The sequence below is a fragment of the Acinonyx jubatus genome, chromosome D1 (assembly GCF_027475565.1).
Source record: "Acinonyx jubatus isolate Ajub_Pintada_27869175 chromosome D1, VMU_Ajub_asm_v1.0, whole genome shotgun sequence".
Taxonomy (NCBI): domain Eukaryota; kingdom Metazoa; phylum Chordata; class Mammalia; order Carnivora; family Felidae; genus Acinonyx; species Acinonyx jubatus.
In genome coordinates this window covers 111,463,838-111,488,412 of record NC_069390.1, presented here as the reverse complement: position 1 = coordinate 111,488,412, position 24,575 = coordinate 111,463,838, and the positions used below count along the sequence as shown (strand labels likewise).

Here is a 24,575-nt window from a genome sequence, read left to right as displayed (position 1 = left end):
TTCGGGCTCTGTGCCGGGCTCTGTGCTGACAGCTCAGAGCAGCTCAGAGCCTGGAGTCTGCTCTGGATTCTGTGTGTCGCTCTTTCTCTTCCCCTCCCCTGTTCGCACTCTGTCTCTCTCAAAAATAAACATTAAAAAAATTAAAAAAAAAAAACTGTATCAAAGAATTTGACTCTAAGTTGTCAAAGGTTAGCGTTTAAATGTATAATTGCTTTATCAGTAGCCATGCTAGATTGGTACCGTTCCAGAAAGCCTTTCAACTAGTGTTACCATTTTATGTTTTTTGTAAATATAAAGGTTGTATCATAATCCACACCTAGTTTCTATTTATGGGTATTAGAATGAAAGATTACGACAACTTAATTTAAGATAAAATTTTGAGGGACTCCTGGGTGGCTCAGTCGGTCAAACGTCCAACTCTCGATTTAGGCTCAGGTCATAATCTCGTAGTTCGTGAGTTCAAGCCCTGCGTCAGGCTCTGTGCTGACAGTGTAGAGCCTGCTTGGGATTCTCTCTTGCTTTCTTTCTCTCTCTCAAAATAAATAAATTAATTAATAAATTAATTTAAAAAGTTAGAATTTGGAAATTCGACACTTCAGTAGTATACTGAGATTATTTTGGAACGCTAGAATATTACCATTTTACTAGATGGAACGCATCATACGCTGGTATCCTTGCGTCCTTGAAAAGAAGCTATTTATAAAGGGGAGAGTGCAGAGAAGAAAGGGCAGACGTCTTGGGTTGCATGAGCTTGGTGGGTCTTAGGACGGAACCCAGGTGTTGTGAGAGGGTCGCAGGAGGCGGGTCGGTGGTGGACTTGGTGGCAGCACACGGTGCTTCCCTGCAGCCGTGCGGTCCCGTGCGGTTTGAGGTGCCAGTGACACATGCCCATAGACCTCGCAGGCGAGTGCAAATCCAGAAAAGTGTCTTCCCTTACATTTATGAAATGTTTCTAGGTAAATTTACCTTGTAAAATATTTTTTCTCTTGATCCATTAGATACTGTGTTTGGCAGAGCAGATTAAGTTCACTGAAGATGTGGAAAATGCTATCCAAGACCATAGTCTTCATCAGATCGAAACCCAGCTGGTGACTAAGTTAGAGCACTATACTAGCATCGATACGAGTTCGGAGGATCCAGGGGGCACTGGTATGAACAATGTTCCATTTTTTTGCCTCCTTTTGGGTTACTGGAACTTTTTTTGTTAGTTTATCTTATCTGTCGTGTTTCTGACTATCAGTCATCTGTTTCAGAGGTTAGTTTAGGAATTACAACGTACATACTTGAATATTGTACTTACAATTGGTGATTCATTAAAACGCGTGTAGAAACCTTACCCCGTACTAATTTCCTTGTCCTCTTCTAGTTGTGTGGTAATTGTTTCATTTATTACATCTGCATACTCTGAAACCTCGGAGTTACATTGTTGCCTGTAAACATGGAGTGTATCTTTAAGGACCGGGATGCACAGTCTGTTGTACTTAACTGGGTGCTCACCGCTTCTCTCGCTCTGCCTCCGTCCTGATGCTCCAAGCTTCCTTCGGGTACCGTTTTCCTTCTCTTTGAAGGACATCCTTCAGCATTTCTTTTAGAGCAGGATTGCGGGCTGTGATTTCTTTCCTACAGATTTTCCTTCATTGGAGAATGTTTTTATTTCATCTCTGCTGTCGTAAGTGAATTAGGATTGTTTTGGTTCTTTGCATTTTTTTTTTTTTAACTTTTTTTATGTTTATTTTTGAGACAGAGAGAGACAGAGATTGAGTAGGGACGGGACAGAAAGAGAGGGAGACACAGATTCCAAAGCAGGCTCCAGGCTCTGAGCTGTCAGCACAGAGCCCAACGCGGGGCTCGAGCCCATGAACCATGAGATCATGACCTGAACCAAAGTTGGAGACAACCGAGTGAGCCCCCCAGGCGCTCCTATTCTTTGCATGTTGAATGATGTGGGATGATACCCTGGACGTTTTCAACATTGTGTTATGAGCGTCTGGGTCTTGTCAGTCCTTGAGACAGTGTTGATATTTTCTGTTAGCAGTAGATGTTGGGTTCGGGCCCCACGTGCCAGCCAGCCTTCTGTGGTTTGTGGTTCTGATGCCAGTTCTCCTTCCAGAGTCTCTGAGTCATGTGTAAGATGTCAGATCACTATGCTGTGCTCCTGAATCGGTCACAACACCATAAGTCAACTGTGCTTCAAAAATGAAGTCTTTGCAGCACTGTTGAGATGGGCTTCACGTGTGCGCCATCTAGCGGCCAGTTCTCAGAGTGCCTGCTTTGATGGTTAGGGTGCCATCTGTGTTGCTTGGGGGTGAGCGCAGCAATCCTAAACAAGTTTCCAGGGTCATTTTCCCAGCCCTCCATCTCCATGCTCTTCATAGTACTTGGTGGTTTTCTTGGGCTCCTTTTCTGTTCTCCTGGCCAGAAAGCTGGGTTTCATGTGCCCTGACCTGCTCACTTTCTGTGACTGTGTCTGTGTCCTGGGGCAGTTGGTGGCAGAAGAGAGAGGAGGAGAGCACGTGGGGTTTGTCCTAGTCTCCAGGGATCCCAGGTTCTGTGATTTCAGAGGAAGGTTCCCTTCCCTCAGGGTTTTAGCCCCTCGGTCTCCGGGGCCAATGCTGTAGCCCCCAACAGATTCCTTGTCTGCTCCTCACGCCTGAGCCCCGGGCCCTCCCCGGGAGTCTGCCTGACTGCGCCAGTCCAGGTTGCTGGCTGCGTTGGCCCAGGCCTGGGGAGACCAGAGAGATCAAAAGAAAAGGGTAAATCCGCCACTGGTTTGGTGACACGTCTAATTCTGATCTTCCCCAGTTGGCCTGATACTCTTTGCTTTTCAGACTCCGAAGTAGCAGCTGAGTGCCCATTGTCCATGTCTTATACTTGTGTTCACAGGGAAAAGCCGGATGGGGTGTGCTTGCTTCTGGTGTAAGGGACCGCAGCCCACTCTCACTGAATTTGATGTCCTATTCTTCGCAGGGGAATTCTTGTTTCTGACTGGTGGATTTGACATCGGTTTAATTTGTTACATTATTGTGTCATTCATTTGTATCATGAAAATTAACATTTAGGTTCATTTTGAAGCTCTGTGTATGTACGTACTGAATACAGAAATCTCAGGCTAACATTTTCTCCAAACGTTTTACTTTGCATACAGAGTCTGGCATTCTGGAGCTTAAACTTAAAGCCCTGATTCTTGATATCATTCATAACATTGATGTGGTAAAGCACTTAAACCAAGTTCAGGTTCATACAACTGAAGACTGGGCCTGGAAAAAACAAGTCAGATTTTATATGAAAAGTGATCATACTTGTTATATTCAAATGGTGGATTGTGAACTTCAGTACACTTATGAGTACCAGGTATGACTCGTGGCAAAAGTGTTTCATTTTTTCAATTAAAAATTATTTATTTTAACGGAAATTTGCTGTTGTATGGAAGAATTTTATTTGAGTCCTAACTTTGAAGGATATATTTGTCTGTGACTGTTTTTTTCTGTTTCATCATAACTAAGAAGACGTTATGTTGGAGAAATATTGGCAGAAAATCTAAAATAGTGGCAGGGTTGTACTGCATTGCGGCAGAAGCCGGGCTCTCCCTTCAATCTGGGAAGGGTGGAAGACCCATCCCACGAAAGGAGCCCGGCCGGGCCCCACGCGAGGCCGTGGTTAGCGCCGTCTCACTTGCCGAGTGTTTTCAGTCTGTGCCATAGAAGAATTTCCAAACAGACAGACAACCTAGCTCATGGAACCTGTTCTCCAAACACCCCGCTGCATCCTCTCTGCATGTCCCATCCCGAGTCAGTCTTCGGAATGTATCTGACGGTTGGGTTAATAAGTGCATGTCAGGAGAGTTGCCAGCTGGCTCCTTCAAGAAGGGAACGTATTAGGAGACCACGTCTGTGTCTACCTCCGTTGAAGAAAAGCCCTATAAAGAGCAACTGGGATTGGTTCTGTTTTCCCGAAGACTTAGGAGAAATTTTGAGACCTCTTTGATGAGATAAAATTAGTAATTTCACGAGGCATTTTTCAAAATAATAACGTTGGAGTTCCAAAGTTGTTCTGACTTAAAAAGATCATAAGATTCAGGGAAATAATTTACACGAATGTTAAAATACAAAATAGGATGATTATCGTATCATATAGTTTTGGATTTTTTCACCTTAGCAGTATGTCTGTACCATTACCAAGAACCGGAGAGAATGTTTGGAAAACCTAACTGTATATTAATTGAGGAAGGCATAAACCACATGCCTGAGATTAATTAAGTTTAGTTTTTACCGCTGTGCGGTAAAAAGTTTCTTTCCCTAAATAGTTTCTTTTTAAAAAGTTTTTAAAAAGTTTCTTTCCCTAAAAAAGTATTTCGGGTATTTTTCTCTGTTAACAGCTTTTTAGCTAGTGCCACAAGGACACGTGTGGGACGTTGAGTACAGCGTGAGCATTCACCCTTTCCTCTCCCTCGTGTAGGGCAATGCTCCCAAGCTGGTCTACACGCCGCTGACGGACAAGTGCTACCTGACGCTGACGCAGGCCATGAAGATGGGCCTGGGCGGGAACCCGTACGGGCCGGCCGGCACGGGGAAGACCGAGTCGGTGAAGGCCCTGGGCGGACTTCTCGGGAGACAAGTCTTAGTTTTTAATTGTGATGAGGTAGAGGAAATCATTCGCAAACTAGATGGTAGTGTGTTAGTTATGAGTCTGGGTTAGTTTTCGTGTCCTTACATATGAAATACTCTATCTTGAGATCACTTTGCTTTTGGGTAGCTTGAAAACAGAATTTGTTTTGTTTGAAAAGCAACATGGAGAAAGGCTGCAGATAATATAGACTCCGAACTTTTCTAGAGAGAACTATTGCAAATAACTTTAGATACAGAATGAAGATTTGAGGGTGCAGAAATGCTTATTATAGGAAGGAAAAGAGTGAACAGAAAAGAGAAAAAAGTAAACTAATTTTGAAATTACTGTTTTTAGAACATTTTGTGTAGGATTTCTATTTTAACATAAAGAATAGCTAAGAATCCTGTATCTATTTAGTTCTGTGTCCTTCGCAGAACACTTGTACATGAGTTCCTTTGTTTATTCTTTGAAACTCCCCTGGAAAGTGTAGCTATTGAACCTGTGCGAAGAAGAGAGAGAGAGGGGTGAAACGATGACCTGCTCACTAAGTGACCAAGTATTCAGTTATTTTTAGAGATCTTCATTAGTTTTTAACGGATGTAATTTTTGTTGTAATTTTTTAGGGCATCGATGTGAAGTCAATGGGACGGATTTTTGTTGGTTTGGTGAAGTGTGGGGCCTGGGGTTGTTTTGATGAGTTTAATAGACTGGAGGAGTCTGTGCTGTCGGCAGTGTCCATGCAAATCCAGACCATCCAGGATGCCCTGAAGAACCACAGAACCGTGTGCGAGCTGCTTGGCAAGGAGGTATGGCACGTGTTGGGAATTGAAAGAGTTGAAGTATTCTTTGAGACTGCGCATTACTCATACTCAGGCAAACGGTCTGTCTTTATCTCTCCTGGCATCCCTGCTTCTGACTTGTTTGTTAAACCTTTTTGCCCATGAATCATCCGAGGTTTCTCACCCTATTTTGGTTGCACCTCACCATTCACCTTCAGACTTCGAGTGCTGTGTGTCTGTGGGAATGCTGCTACCGTTTACCGGGCACTTACCCTGGGCTGGCACCCTAGTGCTCCTGTGTATGCTCTCACTTCATGCTGGTAACCCTTCCACATGGGTACTGTTGTGCTTTTCTTCTTTATGGATGGGGAAGCAGAGCTTGGTGAGTCGGGAGAAAGCATTGGGGCTGCGAATTGAACTCGGGTCTAATTTGGAAGCGCATGTTCTTAATCACTAGTCTTTTTTTTTTTTTAAAGATTTTTTTAAATGTTCATTTATTTTTGATAGAGAGCATGAGTGGGAGAGGGGCAGAGAGTGAGAGAGGGAGACACAGAATCTGAAGCAGGTTGCAGGTTCTGAGCTGTCAGCACAGAGCCCGATGCAGGCTCGAACCCATGAACCATGAGATCATGACTTGAGCCGAAGTCGGACGCTTAACCGACTGAGCCACCCAGGTGCCCCTTTAATTACTATTCTGTATGCATCTTAGAACAGTAAGCACTTAGCTATTTTTCTGTTCCTCACTTTTCCCCAGAGGAGATCCACACTCCTGTCAGGAGAGCGTGAGCATCTGTGTATGGAAGTGTAGCGCTGACAACACTGGAAGTTAGCTGTGAAGTTACCCGCTGAGCCACATAGTGTCTTCACAGCACAGGTTTCTCAGGGCAGGGCAAGGAAGGAATTGCGGTTCTCATTTAGTAACAGCTTGCTCACGTGTTGCTTAAACTCTTCATGAGGAAACGAGAAACTATTACGTTTCTACCTTTGTGCCGTCACAGCTGACTTTCTTCCGCACTGAGTGTGTTTTCTCCTCTCCCCCTCTTACAAAGAAAGGGTTGTCCTTGTTCCCGGTCCACACTAACCTGCCCACTTGCTGGGGCCGTGTCCCTGTGTCCTCTGTATTGAGGACTTAGCCCTCCCTCCTCTGCCTGCTCGTCACTGGCCTTTAACACCACTGCATCTTGTCCTCTTTAATAATGTATGTCGTGTAATAATACTATAATGTTTGATGTAATGAACACACAAGCAGACCTTCCCCTCACTTACCTGTCCATTCATTGTTCTTCCTCTTTTGTCTCCTTTGTAGCCAGATTTTCTTACTCCAGGTGTTTCTACCTAATTGCCCATTCACTGTCTACACTCTGATTTTGCTTTAAGTGTGCTGTGGAAAACGCTCCTGCTAGGTGCTCTCATGATACGCTGCCCTGCCCTGCCCTGCCCTGCCACAGCCTCGATCATACCGTGATTGCTCGTAGACCGTAAGCTGCAGGAGGACAGAAACCGTTACTTACTTTAGGTCAGAGTTGTGTTGTCTCCCGATACAAGGAGGCTTGTGGTAAACACAGACAGGAGCAGAAGGGCAAGCGAGTCACCACCTCCGAAATTCCAGCCTCACGGAACTGATTATAAAGGGCCTCCGTAAATGCCGCTGTTCCTAAGGCGGTTATTGTATGTCGAGCAGGGAGATCCTTAGCTCATTAGCGTTTACCTTTTGCCGAGTTCTAAGATCTGTGTGTCGAAGTATGCACAATAAAAATCTGTTGGCAGTGTATTTTATATTTATAGTTACAGATACTTGGTGCCCATATTGTAAATTAATATTTCAGGTGGAAATCAATTCAAATTCTGGGATTTTTATCACCATGAATCCTGCTGGAAAAGGTTACGGAGGAAGACAGAAGCTGCCTGATAATCTTAAACAGCTTTTCAGGCCGGTTGCCATGTCCCGCCCAGACAACGAGCTTATCGCTGAGGTCATTCTCTATTCGGAGGGCTTCAAAGAGGCCAAAGTCCTGGGCAGAAAACTGGTAGCTATCTTCAATCTATCCAGGTGAGTTTTCCTGTGTTAAATATTTTTATAATTTTTGGTTCCGATGATTGATTATGACCATTTTTCACGTTTGTCAGTGATTTTCATATTGGCGATTGTATTGCACTTAAGGTGTCAATAGGGAAGATTTTAGTCTGAATAAGGACACATCTCACTGAAAACTACTTGTTCCTTCAATGCTATCAATTTGATCTGACTTCCTTTCTGCAAAAATATCTTCACTGGGGCGCTCCAGCTAAATGATGCTAATTGAACAAATCAGCAGACTCCTTAAAACCTGTCCTTTGGAGGGAGTCCTCCAGTTTTTCTCGTGTCGTATTTCTAGTAATAGCGGTGGGCTTCTGGCTTCTCTGGGCATCCTAACATTCTGTTCACGTTACTTACGAGACAACTGGAGTGCCAGAAACTGAGGGCCACAAGGCTGGAGTAGAGAGTTTAGGAGTAAAGGTGATAGGCACTTGTCATTTAGTGTCTTCATGAAGGTGATTGGCCAGGTCATGACACGATTGTCCTGATCCTTGGGAGTCATCCGTCTTCAACACTTTTCTGGAGTGATCGTTTTCTGTGATGGCTCCTTTGTATAGATTAATGGAGTATCAGTACCCATTTCTATGTGTCAGTGGTTACCACTTCAAATACAATGAAAAAGTAATTTCTGGCTGTCATTGCTTTGTGATTTCCATGTGTCTTTAAGGGAACTTTTGACACCTCAGCAGCATTATGACTGGGGTCTGAGAGCCTTGAAGACGGTTCTTCGAGGAAGCGGAGGCCTTCTTAGACAGCTGCAGAGAGCCGGCGGGAAACACAAAGGTAAGGTCTGCGATTCAGATGCGATCTTAGTTTTTAAAATAAACTTTAATTTGGAATAGTTTTAGATTTACGGAAAAGCTATAAATACGGTAAAGATGGTTTTGAAAACCTGGCCCCGTTTCTCCTGTTGTTAACATCTTACGTTAGTGTGCTACATTTATTGCAACTAGTGGACCGATATTGAGAGGTTATTTTTTCAGCAAAGTCCATACCTCATTCACATTTTCTCTAGTTCTTACCCAGTGTCCTTAACTTTTAAATGTGCATTAGATACTAAATAGTTGTGATACATAGAAGAATCATCTAGTCCACTTCTCGGCCTTTGATGTGTGGTAGAATCACCTAGAAGCTTGTTAAAACACTGGTGTTGGACCCTTACTCCCAGCTTCCTGATTCTGTAGGTCTGGAGCAGAGCCTGAGAATTTCACTGGTCTGAAAATGAGAACAGAAACCATAGAAACACATAGGGATTTTCTTTTTTTCTTTTTTCGAGTTTATTATTTGAGAGTGAGAGTGTGTGTGAGCAGGGAAGAGGCAGAGAGAGAGAGGGAGAGAGAGAGAATTCTAAGCAGGCTCCATGCTGTCAGCACAGAGCCCGACACGGGGCTCGAACTCACAAAATGTGAGATCATAACTTGAGCTGAAACCAAGAGTTGGGCGCTCAACCAACTGAGCCAACCAGGGGCTCTGGGATGATTTTCTCTTTCAAAGAGATAGTATACCAAACAAAATTGCCCTTTAAAAAAATCTTAAGATTACCGAAAAAAAACCCTTTTAGCCTAAAAATAATTTTACAGTGAAGTTGCAAAGGTAGCATCCCATTGTTTCGTCTTATTTACTGTGGTACATTTGTCTATACTTGGAAACTGAGGCTCGTGTATTAATATTAACTAACGTCCAGACTTGATGTGGATTTCACCCGTTTAATCATTAATGTCCTCTTTGTGTTTGAGGATCGGATCTAGGGTGCATTTAGTCATCATGTTTCCTTAGTCTCCTCGGCCCTGTGACCGTTTCCCCTTGTGTTTTGTTTCCATGACCCTCGCATTCGTTAAGAGTACTGGTCACATGTCATGTAGACTCTTCCTCAGTCTGGGTTTTTTTGTGATGTTTTTCTCATGATTAGACCTGGTTGTCCACATTTGGAAGGAAGAGCAGAGAGTGAAGGGCCTGTCACATCACATCACATCCTATCCGTGGGTACACAATGACCACATGACATCACTGGTGATGTTCACCTTCATTGAGTATTGTGGTGGTATTTGCCAGGTTTCTCCAGTGTGATAGTAACTGTACAGTTACTGTTTCCCACTTTCCCTCCCGTACTCTTTAGAAGCTGGTTACTGAGTGTGGCTCACCTTCTAAGTGGGGTGGCAAGGACTAAACTTGATCCTTTAGCTCAAGGAGTATTTGAAAATATTATTTGAAACTCTTCTGTAAGATTTGTCTCTTCCCTATTTATGTATTTATTAAATCATCTATTCGCATCAGTTTGAACTCATGATATTTTATTGTACTTTACCACCTTTTTTTCCCATTTACATAAAATAAATTATTCTCCCTCACCCATGGATGTGTGCTTTCATGAACGGCTGAATATTCAGCTCTTCAGATGCCAGTAAAACTAAGTTAAAACACTGAAAATAAGACAACATAGAAAAAGGGACCATGTGAAATTATCTATTTGGACTTAAAATGATCAGAGTCTACATATTAGAAAAGAAAGTTGCTTTAGCTTTATTATTGGGTTGGCATTTGCCAGGGAAGATAGTCATTTGGTGAGTTGCTTAAATTACTGTTTTTCTGTTGTCTGTCTCTGCTGATTGTTGAGAAATGTTGAAACCATACCTGTGGTAATCAAAATGGCTTATTAACGAGTTCAGTGCTTAAACTCCAGTATGGCCATGCCTCTTTGCTTACAGTTAAATATGGGAATATTAAGCAATTTTGGAGAAATATCGGACTTTAAAAGATAGTTTCTTGCCTTCATAGATATGTGTTATCAATCTGCAGCTAATTATTATCCTTGAAAAAATAAGAATCTAACAATGATATTAGCATTTGTATTTGTTTAAGGGATGGATTTGTAAACAGTTCTGAGTAAGGCTGATTAAAAATTATTGCTCAGTTTGTTAGTTGTTAGTCTCGGGACTTAATATCTCTGGGAGGGGGCAGTTTTGGTATATTTGGAGGCACTTGAGTCTGGAATGCATTGGTCTGGGTGTGAATATCCCAGCTCTAATACTGCTGTGCCTTCGCAGGTATATCACTTGATCCCTTAGAGATTCGTTATTCTCATAGATAAAATCAGAGTAAAAATGGCAATACCCCCTTACTTGATGCAGTTATTATAAGGATCACATACAAATGGTAAAGTTTTATACAAATATAAGTGATCGTGATTTTTATTATTGATTAAAGTCTGGCAATGCTGGGACTCAAGTTCTGCGGAAGAGAGTCCCGAGCTGTACCTAGGGATCTTTATTTCTCAGCAGACAAGACAGTAAGTAAGGTGAGCATGCCAGTTCCCGTGGTAGCATGTGGCTTTAACTGTTTCTAGGTTCTTGCACATCTATGTCATAACTAATAATGGGTATCACGGCTCTCAACGACTGTTTTACAGTCACTGAAACTTTCTGAAGTCAGTAACTAACCATTTTAAAATGAAACTTTTTCTCTAGTTGATGAAAGTCATATTGTGGTACAAGCATTGAGGCTTAATACAATGTCAAAGTTTACATTTGCTGATTGCGCACGGTTTGATGCACTGATTAAAGATGTATTTCCTGGGATCGACTTTAAAGAAGTAGAATATGATGAGCTCAGGTCTGCGTTACAGCATGTCTTCGAGGAAGCCAATTATGAAATCATACCAAATCAGGTACCTGTCAATATTTTATAATATGTTGATCCTTTCTTTTGGCTACTTCCTTATTAATAATCTTTATCTTTCATCTGTCCATTTTGTTTTATTGTTTTTAAAAATTTTTTTTAATGTTTCTTTATTTTTGAGACAGAGACAGACAGAGCATGAACAGGGGAGGGTCAGAGAGAGAGGGAGACACAGAATCCAAAGCAGGCTCGGGGCTCCAGGCTCCAGGCTGTCAGCACAGAGCCTCATGCGGGGCTTGAACTCACAGACCGTGAGACTGTGACCTGAGCTGAAGTCGGACGCTCAACTGACTGAGCCACCCAGGCGCCCCTTATCTGTCCATTTTAATCTTGCTAACTCGGGGAAGCCTTCCCTGATCTTTGAGTCCACATTAGGTTTCCTTGCTGAGTATTTTCATTACTTCTTTATGTGTACTTATTAATGCTTAATTGTATGTTTGACTAATACTGATTTTCCCCACCAGATATTAGTGTTCATGGAAGGTGGAATCCATGTCTCTTTTCATTCAGTATTTTACTCCTAGTGCCTGTTACAGAGCCTGGCACATAATAAGTCATTATTTTAACGTTTGTTTATTTTTGAGAGGCAGAGACTGAGTGCGAGTGGGGGAGGGGCAGAGAGAGAGGGAGACACAGAATCCGAAGCAGGCTCCAGGCTCCGAGCTGTCAGCACAGAGCCTGATATGGGGTTCGAACTCACGAACTGTGATATCATGACCTGACCTGAAGTTGGGCATTTAACTGACTGAGCCACCCGGGTACCCCTACATTTTTTTTTTTTTTTAATGTTTATTCAGTTGAGAGAGAGAGAGAGAGAGCGAGAGCGCATGAGCAGGGGAGGGGCAGAGAGAGGGAGTGAGAGTGGGACACACAGAATCTGAAGCAGGCTCCGGGCTCCGAACTGTCAGCACAGAGCCCGACGTGGGACTCGAACCCACAAACTGTGAGATTATGACATGAGCTGAAGTTGGATGCTTAACTGACTCACCCACCAGGTGCCCCAGCCTGGCATATAATAGACCATCATGCATATTTTTGATAATTGATTACATTACTTCTGATGTTTTACTTTGATGATTTCTTTTTTTTTTTTTTTTCAACATTTATTTATTTTTGGGACAGAGAGAGACAGAGCATGAACGGGGGAGGGGCAGAGAGAGAGGGAGACACAGAATCAGAAATAGGCTCCAGGCTCTGAGCCATCAGCCCAGAGCCCGACGTGGGGCTCGAACCCATGGACCACGAGATCGTGACCTGGCTGAAGTCGGACGCTTAACCGACTGCGCCACCCAGGCGCCCCTACTTTGATGATTTCTTAGGAGAAATTCTTTTTAGTAGCTTTTGTATGTAGCGCAAGTGTGTGTTCAAAATGAACATTTTTCCCTCAGGTTTTATCTCCCTTTTTTTTTTTTTGAGAGATATAGGACATAAATGAATGCATCAGCAAGTGAATAAAATAATGAATATATTTGAATGAATGAGTGAAGAAAATAATGAACATATTGTATTGTCCAATGACTTGGGAAGCATACTTGTTTCTTTTAAAGAAATACTGGATTTAAAGATGACCCTGCAAATGTGTTCAGATTTATTTAGGTGTACTCTTATTTAAGGCTGTATCTTACACTGAAGAAATCAAAGACTTAATTTTATGTGTTTGGAATACGACAGTTGTTAGAGAGTGAGAACAGGACTGTGCATGATTATGTTCTATTAGCCATATTCAAACATGTCTCCTTTCTACTAGATCAAGAAGGCTTTAGAATTATATGAGCAGTTATGCCAGAGGATGGGAGTGGTCATTGTTGGTCCAAGTGGTGCTGGAAAGTCAACCCTTTGGAGGATGTTAAGGGCAGCACTTTGTAGAATTGGCAGAGTGGTGAAACAGTACACCATGAACCCCAAAGCCATGCCTAGACATCAGCTGTTAGGCCACATTGACATGGACACACGGGAATGGTCGGACGGCGTTTTGACAAACAGCGCTCGCCAAGTCGTTCGGGAACCTCAAGGTTGGTCCGTGTCCTGTGACTCCTTGTTGTACTTCATGATTTTTAGAGGATGATAGAATTGTCTTTACTGCTGTCCCTCTCAAGTCTTACATGTGACCATAAACTGCCTTGTAAACGATGTTGTTTGGTATTTTATTTCAGAGGGACCCAACATGTGCTGTCATGTTGATCTCCACACTATAGGAGCTTCCGTTAGAATAGAAACTCAGAGTAGTCTGGGTGACGTGTGATTCACAACTACATTAATATACTGAAAAAAATATAAAATCTTTGCTGGGTTGATGCATTACTTAGTGCCTCATAAATAAGCAAGATGACAAATTTTTATTTGGGATTAAAATTGGTTGTGTGTGTGTATGTGAACACTTTTCACGCATTAATTTCAATACAGTGCTTTGAATAATTTTGAAAATTTAAGTCGTAAAACTGTAGACTTCCTGGTCTCAAATGTCTGGCTTGATCTTTAAAGGAATTTTTGGCCAGGGTCTGAGAAGACTCTCCAGTTTTTGTTAGATTGTAATTAACAGTTGTTTTTCTAAGCCCATGAGTGAAACGTTTAGAACTGTGTGACACTAGAAGAGATTTCAGTGAGGTTTTTCATTTTCACTGAAGTTAATAATATCACACTGGGGCAAATCCAGACATTGCCTGTATTTACTTTTCACACTTTCATTGGTGATAGTTTCTTCTTTGACGGTTTCAAATGTCCAAGTTCAAGTTGAAACTGCTCTCAGTTTAGGAAGGATGGATAAAAAAGAAAGGTTTGTCTCTGAAAAGACCTCTGTACACAGCGCTGCTTCTCCCCTTTGAGGTCACCTTTTTATATACCAAAGAAATCAGGTGAGTTTTGTATTTCTCAGGTAGGATGCTAAAAATGGACTTCCTGTATTTTCTACAAGAGATGTGACGTAGCAAGCACTCATACATTCTTAGGACGTGGCGGAAGACAAGGGTGTGGACAATATGTGCCAAGGTCATGGGGCGGGTGATCCCCAAGTCTTGCACACCATCTTGTGTTTAGCGAGATTCCAGTTGTGTGTTGGGTGAGTAGAACGTTACCACACGGTACGTAACCAGGTCTCTGGCCACCTGAGCCAAGACTTCCTTTGGGTGTTCAGCCTCCAGGACGTTTGTAGTGCAGATTCACGTGGAAAATATCAGCTTGTTCAACTTGTGCTCCTGGTGTTCTGACGCAGTAATATAAAATCACACTTCCTGGACATTACTTCTAAAGAAGAAGATAATTATTTTATTGCTTATTTTTAATTGTCATCACTGCACGTATTTGTGTTTTACCTCTTTTTTGTTTGGAAAACAGATGTCAGCTCATGGATAATATGTGACGGCGATATTGACCCTGAATGGATAGAATCTCTGAATTCTGTTCTGGATGACAATCGACTCCTCACTATGCCCAGTGGAGAAAGGATTCAGTTCGGCCCAAATGTTAACTTTGTGTTCGAAACTCATGATTTAAGTTGTGCCTCGCCAGCCACAATATCTAGAATGGGCATGATCTTTCTTAGGTAAACCATAAGGCATTTGCGAGTATTATATTAGGATATTCTTCAGTTATTAGTTTGGTTTCATAGCTAAGTGAAGTAAGTGTTGTATGAATAGTATATAAATATGCATTGTCCTCATTTTTGATTAGCTTCTTTTCTTACTGGGTTTTAATTCATTCAGAGAGTTTCTGTTTTATTGCAGTTAAATTGTTTGAGCAGTTCAGGCATAGTACAGTTATTAAATATTTTTGTTTGCTTAAGTGAAAAAGTAATTGGTTTTGTTTTCTCTTTTTTTTTTAAAGTTTATTTCTTAAAGAGACAGAGACAGCATGAATGGGGGGTGGGCAGAGAGAGAGGGAGAGAGAGAGTCCCAAGCGGGCTCTGAACTATCAGCGGGCTCTGAACTACCAACGTGGAGCTCGAACTCATGAAACTACGAGATAATGACCTGAGCTGAAACCAAGTCACATGCTCAACCGACTGAGCCACCCAGGCGCCTTCCCTCCCGTTTTTTAAAAGTATTGTCCCTCTTTTTTTTTAAAGTTTATTTATTTTGAGAGAGAGTACATGTAGGGGAGGGCCAGAGAGAAAAAGACAGGGAGAGAATCCCCAGCAGGCTTTGTCCTGTCAGTGTAGAGGCCGACTTGGGGCTCGAACTCATGACTGTGAAGTCATGATCTGACCTGAAACCAAGAGTTGGATGCCCAACTGAGTGAGCCCCCCAGTTGCCCCACTATTCCTTTGTTTAAATGTTAGAACTAAGTGCAAAGAAGTGAACATACTAGATATGAGCTAGAGGCTAATAATCTAAAACTAAGTAGCAATATTTTTATCATAGATCTTAGATTGATAGAATTTTAGGGCTAACCTAGGATGAATAGGCCCTGTGGTGCAGCCTTTTGTTTCACAACTGGAAACCTCTTCACTTAATGTTTTCTTTCTTCCTCAGCATGTTTGGAAGACGCTTGAAGAACAAATAGGAAGAATAAGCTGATTTTAGAAATCATGTACAGTAGTCGCATATGAGAACATCAACATTGCAGGGAATGGCAAAATATTGAGCCCTTGTCAATTCTAAAATTATTAATCTAGCAGTTGTGTTTGCCATCGTTTTTTATAGTTATTTAAGCTATAGTTTTGAATAAGATGTTAGTGTTAAATTTAATTTAATTCATTGGATGTGACATACAATTAGGTGCTTTGCTAAAAGAATCCTATTTTACTTCGGGAAGATCTTTGAGTTTTAATTAGTGGCATGAGAATTTAGGTAGTTGGCCTTTTTTGGGATAGAGAAGAAGAAAAAATATTTTTAAAGATCTGCATTAAGGTACAGGTGTCCTTGAACTCTGTTGTGTGTTTGAATCACCCAGGAATTTTGTTAGAGTGGAGATTTTGTTCCACTAAGTCTGGGATGGGACTTGGGATTCTCTGTTTCTTTGTTCCTAAGGATTTAGATCAGGTTTTGGCTAACCTGTGTGTATGTAATTCCTCTTTAATTTGTGTTTATAATATTGATGAAATTTATTTGCTTTATTTTACAGAAAATGACATATGTATATACGTATACATATGTGTGTGTGTACATATATCACTAATATACACACACATATACATATAGAAATAATTAAAATCAAGTCTCATATATAAGCAGATACAATACCTGTAGAATAATGTTTATTGGAGCAGGAGTTTATTTTGAAAGCACACTGACATTGTCTTCCTAAATAATTTCTTACATGTTTGTTAATCTATTTCAGCGATGAAGAGACAGACGTTAATTCTCTGATAAAATCTTGGTTGAAGAATCAGCCTCCTAGTTATAGGAATAATCTTGAGAGCTGGATTGGAGATTACTTTGAAAAGGCTTTACAGTGGGTTCTGAAGCAGGTAAGTTAGCCGTAATATTTCATAATTAACCATTTAGGCAAGAAGAATAACGATGAAGATGTGATGCTCAGCCAGGATGTGGGGTACAGGGACAGCTAGGTGTCCTCATTGCTCTCCTGCTCATTGTCTTGGCTTTTAACTTTTTACTATAGTAATCTTTTTTTCCCTTCAAATTTTTATTTAACTTCTAATCAGTTAACATACAGTGCGATATTGGTTTCAGGAGTAGAATTCATGATTCATCACTTAACATCACCCAGGGCTCATCACAGCGAGCGCCCTCCTTAGTCCCCATCCCTCACCCACCTCCCTCCATCAGCCCTCAATTTATTCTCTCTCGTTAAGAGTCTCTTACGGTCTCTCTCCCTCAAATAAATAAATAAATAAATAAATAAATAAATAAATAAATACCTTAAAGAAATAAAAAAAACAGAGTCTCTTATGGTTTGTTTCCGTCTCTTCTCTCCCCCCTTCCCACATATTCATCTGTTTTGTTTACTAAATTCCACATATGAGTGAAATCATATGATATTTGTTTTTCTCTGTCTTATTTTGTTAGCAGAATACACTAGCTCCATCCACATCATTTCAAATGGCAAGATTTCATTCGTTTTGATGGCTGAGTAATACTCCATTGTGTCTCTGTGTATGTGTGTGTGTGTGTGTATATACACACCACATCTTCTTTATCCATTCATCTGTCCATGGAGAAATGGGCTCTTTACATAATTTGGCTACTGTTGATAGTGCTGCTATAAACATTGGGGTACATGTACCCCACTGAATCAGTATTTTTGTATCCTTTGTGTAAATACCCAGTAGTGCAATTGCTGGGTCATAGGGTAGTTCTATTTTTAATTTTTTGAGGAACTTCCATACTTCTTTCCAGAGTGGCTGCACCAGTTTGCATTCCCACCAGCAGTGCAAGAGAGATCCTCTTTCTCTGCATGTTCGCCAACATCTATTGTTGCCTGAGTTGTTAACGTTAGCCGTTCTGACAGGTGTGAGGTGGTATCTCATTGTGGTTTTGATTTGTATTTCCTGTATGATGAGTGATGTTGAGCATTTTTTCATGTGTCAGTTGGTGATCTGGATGTCTTCTTTGGAGAAGTGTCTATTTGTGTCTTTTGCCCATTTCTTCACTGGATTATTTGTTTTTTGGGTGTTGAGTTTGATAAGTTCTGTATAGATTTTGGATACTAACCGTTTATCAGATACGTCGTTTGCAAATATCTTCTCCCATTCTGTAGGCTGCCTTATAGTTTTGCTGACTGTTTCCTTCACTGTATAGAAGTTTTTTATCTTGATGATGTCCCAATAGTTCATGTTTGCTTTTGTTTCCCTTGCCTCCAGAGTCATGTTAAGTAAGAACTTGCTGAGGCCAACGTCAGAGAGGTTTTCCTTCATCCATTTTGAGTTTATTTTTGGGTATCGGTGTAAGAAAGTGGTCCAGGTTCATTCTTCTGCATGTCGCTGTCCAGTTTTCCGAGCACCACTTGCTGAAGAGACCGTCTTTATTCTGTTGGGTATTCTTTCCTGCTTTGTCAAAGATTAGTTGGACATACTGTTGTGGGTCCATTTCGGGTTCTCTATTCTGTTCCATTGATCTCACGGTCTGTTCTTGTGCCAGTACTGTACTTTCTTGATGATTACAGCTTTGTAGTATAGCTTGAAGTCTGGGACTGTGATACCTCCTGCTTTGGTTTTCTTTTTCAAGATCGCTTTGGGTATTCGGGGTCTTTTCTGGTTCCATATAGATTTTAGGATTGTTTGTTCTAGCTCTGTGAAGAATGCAGGTGTTATTTTGTTAGGGATTGCACTGAATGTGTAGATTGCTTTGGATAGTGTAGACATTTTAACAATATTTGTACTTCCTATCCATGAGCATGGAATGTTTTCCCATTTCTTTGTGTCCTCTTCAACTTCTCTCATAAGTGTTCTGTAGTTTTCAGAGTACAGATCTTCTACCTCTTTGGATAGGTTTGTTCCTAGATATCTTATGGTTTTTGGTGCAGTTGCAAATGGGATCAATTCCTTGGTTATTTTATTGATTTATTTTTTTTGCTGCTTCATTATTAGTGTATAAAAATGCAACTGGTTTCTGTACGTTGATTTTATATCCTGAAATTTTGTTGAGTTCATGTATTCTAGCAATTGTTTTTTTGTGGAGTCTTTTGGGTTTTCTACGTAGAGTATCATGTCATCTACAAATAGTGAAAGTTTGACTTCTTTGGCGATTTGGATGCCTTGTTGTTGTTGTTGTTGTTGTCTAATTGCTGAGGCTAGGACTTCCAGTAGTATGGTAGATTGTAACTGTGGGAGTGGACATCCTTGTCTTGTTCCTGACAATGGCTCTCACTTTTTCCCCATTGAAGATGATACAAGCTGTGGGTCTTTCACATATGGCCTTTATGATGTTGATATATGTCCCATCTATCCCTACGTTGTTGAGGGTTTTTATCAAAAAAAGATGCTATATTTTGTCAAATGCTTTTTCTGCATCTATTGACAGGATCATATGGTTTTCATCAATCCTTTATTGTGGTATAGCACGTTTATTGATTTGCAAATATTGAACCACCCCAGCAGCCCAGGAATAGATCGCACTTGACCATGGTGAATAATTTATTTAATCTGTTGGATTTGATTTGCTAGTATCTTGTTGAGAATTTGTTATGGTAGTCTTAAGACACTTTAATTCTCTGACCTACACTATCTTGAACTGCTTACCTAAAAATCTTGAATAGTGGAATCTCTCATGTTTCTAGTAAAACCATCTTGCTGTTACATTTCACTGTCAATAAGTACCAGCATATATTTCATGCTAAAAACTATGTCAAGTTAATACTACAGTAGAAAAAGGGTGATGAGTTATTTACAATGTTATTAAAAACATCTGTTTATTCAAAAAATTAATGGGTATCTAGTATACGTATCAAGCATAGGACTAGATAAGACTTTAAGAGGTGGACATTAATCGGACAGTCTGTTTCCTTGGGGAGGGATTTGCCTAATGGAGAAAAATGAGATTTAGAAAAATAAACAGGATGAAAAGAGTGTTACCATCCTCCAGAAGAGTTCAAAAAGTTGATAACACGTAGTTCTGAATTTGAAGCATGAATAGAAGTTTGACGTGCACAGAAGACAATGTAGGGCTTTCCGATATTCTATACGATTTTTTCAGTTTTTTTTTCTTGTATGTCATTGTTTCTATGAAAAATGTAAACATATAAAAAAGTAGAGGAAATAGGTAGCATTGAAAGTACTTTCTGAAAGTATCTGATTATTAACCTGAAGTTGACTTAGTAGTCATTGTAGAAGATTGTAGAATGACAGAAAAGTGGAGATCTCACTTGAGTTTTCTCAAGGTGTCTCTTTCCTGTCTGTAAGGATGAGATGGAGGGATAGGGATTTGTGAGGAGAAGACGCACATGAATGGGTTCCTGGAGGCCTCGGGGAGAGGACCATTCCTTCCAGCCCTCAGTCTGACAGATCGGTCTCCTCCTTGCTAGTATAACTGCGTGCATTCAACTCCAAGCCCCTTGGAGGGCAGGACCACATTTTATTGTATCCCCAGAACCAAGTACCATCATGGAGTAATGAATGAATGAGAGTTTATGTACTGCCTTAAATACCTGCTGCCTCCCTTGTAGCAACTTTTCAGCAGATATGTTATTTCATTCATATAGAATATACAGAGCCTAATAAGGCTCTCTAGGACAAATACTTTGAGGTCATCCACTTGTATGCTGTTGATGTTAGAAACAGAAATAGAACACTGGATGGGACAGATTGGTATGTAGGGGTTTTGTGGCTATAGATACAATGACCAGATAAGATGGTCAAGCCATAGAGTGGATATACCAAAGATTCAGTTAGAAAATAAACTGATTGTTTTGAGGTCAGGTCCCTGTTACAGTTTGAAATTTTTTTTATGTGTTGAGACTTCCTTCCTTCTTATTTTGTAGTTTGTTCACTGTGTTCATGTTCTGAGAGCTAGACTGTCATGAATACTCCAACCAAATGCTGATTTGATTTTAACTAGAGTTTTTCTTTCTTGTATTAATTCAGCAAATTAGACAATGCAGAAATAAATATATTGCCTTTAAAGTGTAGAACTCTTAGTATGGCTGAGGCAGCTGGATTTCTCCTCATCTTTTCCTTTTTCCTGGTCTTCCTCCCATTTATACAATCTTGTAGAAACATTTCTTTTGCAGGCAGAGTGATCTTGAAAAAAATGCAAATTGGATCTTTTTACCCTCTTATTTAAAACACCTTATAAGTAGTGAAAATAAAATTTGCACCCTTTCCATGGCCTGTGCACTTGTGTATATTCTGGCCCTTGCCCATCCCTTTGACTTCAGCTTACTCTCCTTTGCTTACTCAGGCATAAGCTGCTTTTAATTTCTTACCCACACTGGTGGCTTACATTTGCATATGCTACCCTCTCTGCATGCCCTGCGGATCTCATCCTTCAGGTGTCAGTTTCACTGTCCCCTTTTACAAAGAGGCTTAAGCTCTCTGAGTTACTCTCTTCTCCTCTGTAGCCTTTTTTTTTTTTTTTAACCGATAATTTTTTTTAGCGTTTATTTTTGAGAGTGAGGGAGAGAGAGGGGGAAAGAGAGAGCGCAAGAGAGCACATGGGTATGCGCGCGCAAGCGGGAGGGGGGGCGGTGGTTAAGAGAGAAGAAAACACAGACTCCAAAGCAGGCTCCAGGCTCTGAACTATCAGCACAGAGCCCAACGCGGGGCTCGAACCCATGCACCATGAGATCATGACCTGAGCTGAAGTCGGACACTCAACCAACTGAGCCACCCAGGCGCCTTGCTCCTCTGTAGCTTTTACCATAAGTTGTTGACCATGTTCTCTACTGGACTTGAGTGACAGGAACATAAGTTCTCTGGGAAATTCACCTTTTTTTTTTTTTTTTTTTTTTAAAGAAAACACCTAGCACCACATGGACATCCTAATGCATAATTGGGTCTCAGTAAATACTTAGAGATTGAATGAATGAGAACCTTTACCCCTTTTAACCTCTGGCAGTTACACAGGGGTCCCAGGGGCCCACAGATCAAAGTCATGTACACACTGCACCCCAAAGTTTCATTTTAAAAGTCTGTGTAAAGAGCTAACTTCAGATGTTTTTTTGTGTTAAGTTCACTTTTACGAGCCTTTAATGTCCAGGGTCTTTGATCGAGCCCTTACCTCTAGCTTCCTCTTTATCAGGAAGAGATTATGAGGGACTGTTATTTTCAGACCAGTGATGTACTTTTATATTCTTCAGACTTAGGAAGTAAAGTATATATCTAGTTAAAGTATATATCTAGCACTTGAAGCTAGAAATAGACAATTGCATTTTTATGATTACATCTTAATTTCAAAATTTATATGTATAAACTGAATCAAATGTAAACTTTCTACACCTTGAATGGAGGGATATATTTAAAGATCATAATTGAAAAGATGTGTGAATGTAAATCTCTGGGTTTCCATGATAATATTTGTTTTTTGTCTGTCCATGGATTTTAATCAACAGAATGACTATGTGGTTGAAACCAGTTTGGTTGGGACTGTGATGAATGGTTTGTCACATCTTCGTGGATGCAGAAATCATGAGCAGTTTGTTATTAGTCTCATACGGGGGCTTGGTGGAAACCTGAACATGAAATCCCGCCTGGAGTTCACCAAAGAGGTGATGCATATTTAACACATGTGTTCAGTCAGTGTTTTCTTTAATTTTCATCGACTCCTACTTGTCAAAATATAGTGATTTGTAGCTGTACTAAGCCTGTTACTTTTGAAATGAAGCATTCAATAGAATAATAATGCGTTTATCGATATGTACATATAAACATATATACTTACTTTCTCCTTTGAACTAGTTTATGATATTTTATGATTTTATTAAAATTTTATAAAGTAATGTTTTAACAGGCTGTAGTTTGGACCATATCTTTATTGTTAGACATGTTTGAGGCTACTTAGCCATATGACTAAATATAATTATTTAAATCATTTTTAATTGTAGAATAATACATATTTTTAACCATGTGCTTAACCAGAACAGTTTTGGCAGTTAAAAATGCCAGGATGGATTCAGCATATTTTCCTTAATAAATTTAAAGGTATATTTCAGAGCCACTGTCCTCCTCTCCCTCTGCCCCTTCCCCACTCACACTCTCTATTTCTCAAAAATAAACATAAAAAAAACCCACGTCATTTAAAAGTTGAATGTATTTATATCTTGGTGTATGTGCAGACTAGATGACTTATATTTTTTGCCTCAGTGATGATTTAGAGAAGAATAATTGACATAAAATGTTATCTTAATTATCAAAGATATTTGGTAGCAAATTTTTGTTGTTAAACTAAGATGACTGACTTTGGGACATTTACTTTGAAGAACTAAAATTTCACATACTCGTGGAGTTGGAGTATCTATCACAACTTTTTCCTCTTAAGGTTTTTACTTGGGCACGAGAGTCTCCTCCAGACCCTCACAAACCAATGGATACCTACTATGACTCAGGTCGGGGGCGACTAGCATCTTATGTGCTGAAGAAGCCGGAAAACTTGACCGCCGATGATTTCAGCAACAGCCAAACTCTCCCCGTCATTCAGATTCCTGACATGCAGCGAGGCCTGGATTATTTCAAACCCTGGTTAAGTTCTGATACTAAACAGCCATTTATTCTTGTAGGACCAGAAGGATGTGGCAAAGGGTAAGAGCAGAAAAATGTTGACTGAAGTGCATATTGTGGATTTGTACTCCTCTCCTCACGTGAAATCGTTTCACAGCCCTGTTACCTTTCTTTTGGTTAAAGTAGCATTTACATTTTCATGGAGGACTCTTTCCATTGTCACTACTTGTAGAAATAATACGACTTTAGATTAGATTAGAGAAGAATATATCTTTTTTTTCCTGCCAGGTTATGTGTTTTCTAGGGGAAAGAGAACGATCTGGTAAGATAGTCTTCAAAAGAAAATGAGTGTACAATCACCACAAAAACTGAACCCCTTCGATATATTTACACATTATTATTTGCTTTAGTTATAAAAAATGAATCTTGAAGTTAGCTTTCTACTTAAAAATAGCTTTTATATCAGTGTAATTCAGCTGTTTTTCGTGTCTACTGAGTGTAGTTTCTGAAAGGAAAAGAGACATGGCTTATTAGGTTCACATTTTTAGTAGGAATTTAAAAATTCTATAAAATCGTTGTACTTTTTTTTTTTAACTCTTCAACTATAGGGAACCAGTTGGTATCTTTTGTATGTACTTTATCAAATTAAATTATTTCTGTAAACTTTGTTTTTGCTGAAGGAGTTTCAAGGGTGCTTTAACATACAAATGTATTTTTTTATATTGTAAAAATTAGAAAGTTGCCTGTTTGTTAAGCCACATCCGTGTTTACCACTTTCCCTGTAAACATCATCATATATAATTTAGAAACTGCAATATTTATAAAAAGAGGAATTTTATGTGGAATATAAGCGGCATGTTATATTTGAGCACGTTCAACACACAAAGGCAAATGTCCTTCCTCTCCCAGGATGCTGCTGAGACACGCCTTTTCCCAGCTCCGGTCCACTCAGATCACCACGGTTCACTGTAGCGCGCAGACCACGCCTCGACACCTCCTGCAGAAGCTGAGCCAGACTTGCCTGGTGATCAGCACCAACACCGGTCGGGTGTACAGACCGAAAGACTGCGAAAGACTTGTTTTGTACTTGAAAGATCTCAACCTGCCCAAGCTGGATAAGTGGGGGACCAGTACTTTGGTTGCTTTCCTACAACAGGTGGGTCTTATTGCTTGAATGTTAGGATATAACTGGAAACAACTTAATTTCATTACCTTTCCTTAGAAAACCCGCTTTCCTCCTCAGGGCCGGTTTTGTCCAGTATGTTAATGGAAACTCAACCCCTGACGCATGTAGCGATCTTGTTCCCGGGCTGTCTTTTTTCTTTTTAAAGTTTTTATTTTTAAGTAATATCTCCACCCAACGCAGGGCTTGAACTCACGACCTGAGATCAAG

At 40.4% G+C, this 24,575-nt stretch overlaps 1 protein-coding gene across 8 annotated transcripts in view; it reads left to right on the top strand.

Annotated features, from left to right (window-relative positions):
• DYNC2H1 (dynein cytoplasmic 2 heavy chain 1) overlaps window positions 1-24,575 on the top strand; it is a 340,312-nt gene that overhangs the window by 54,122 nt on the left and 261,615 nt on the right. For all 8 annotated transcript variants that reach the window (XR_008290731.1, XM_053204186.1, XM_027051992.2 and 5 more), the window contains exons 31-43: window positions 999-1,149; window positions 3,146-3,351; window positions 4,456-4,638; window positions 5,229-5,411; window positions 7,211-7,434; window positions 8,129-8,244; window positions 10,926-11,125; window positions 12,884-13,148; window positions 14,467-14,674; window positions 16,411-16,540; window positions 22,078-22,233; window positions 23,004-23,263; window positions 24,092-24,338. Coding sequence is in view for 7 of the 8 variants with exons in the window: in XM_053204186.1 (XP_053060161.1) it covers window positions 999-1,149; window positions 3,146-3,351; window positions 4,456-4,638; window positions 5,229-5,411; window positions 7,211-7,434; window positions 8,129-8,244; window positions 10,926-11,125; window positions 12,884-13,148; window positions 14,467-14,674; window positions 16,411-16,540; window positions 22,078-22,233; window positions 23,004-23,263; window positions 24,092-24,338 (2,529 nt within the window). In the remaining variant the exon portion in view is untranslated. The remainder of the gene's footprint in view (window positions 1-998; window positions 1,150-3,145; window positions 3,352-4,455; window positions 4,639-5,228; window positions 5,412-7,210; window positions 7,435-8,128; window positions 8,245-10,925; window positions 11,126-12,883; window positions 13,149-14,466; window positions 14,675-16,410; window positions 16,541-22,077; window positions 22,234-23,003; window positions 23,264-24,091; window positions 24,339-24,575) is intronic.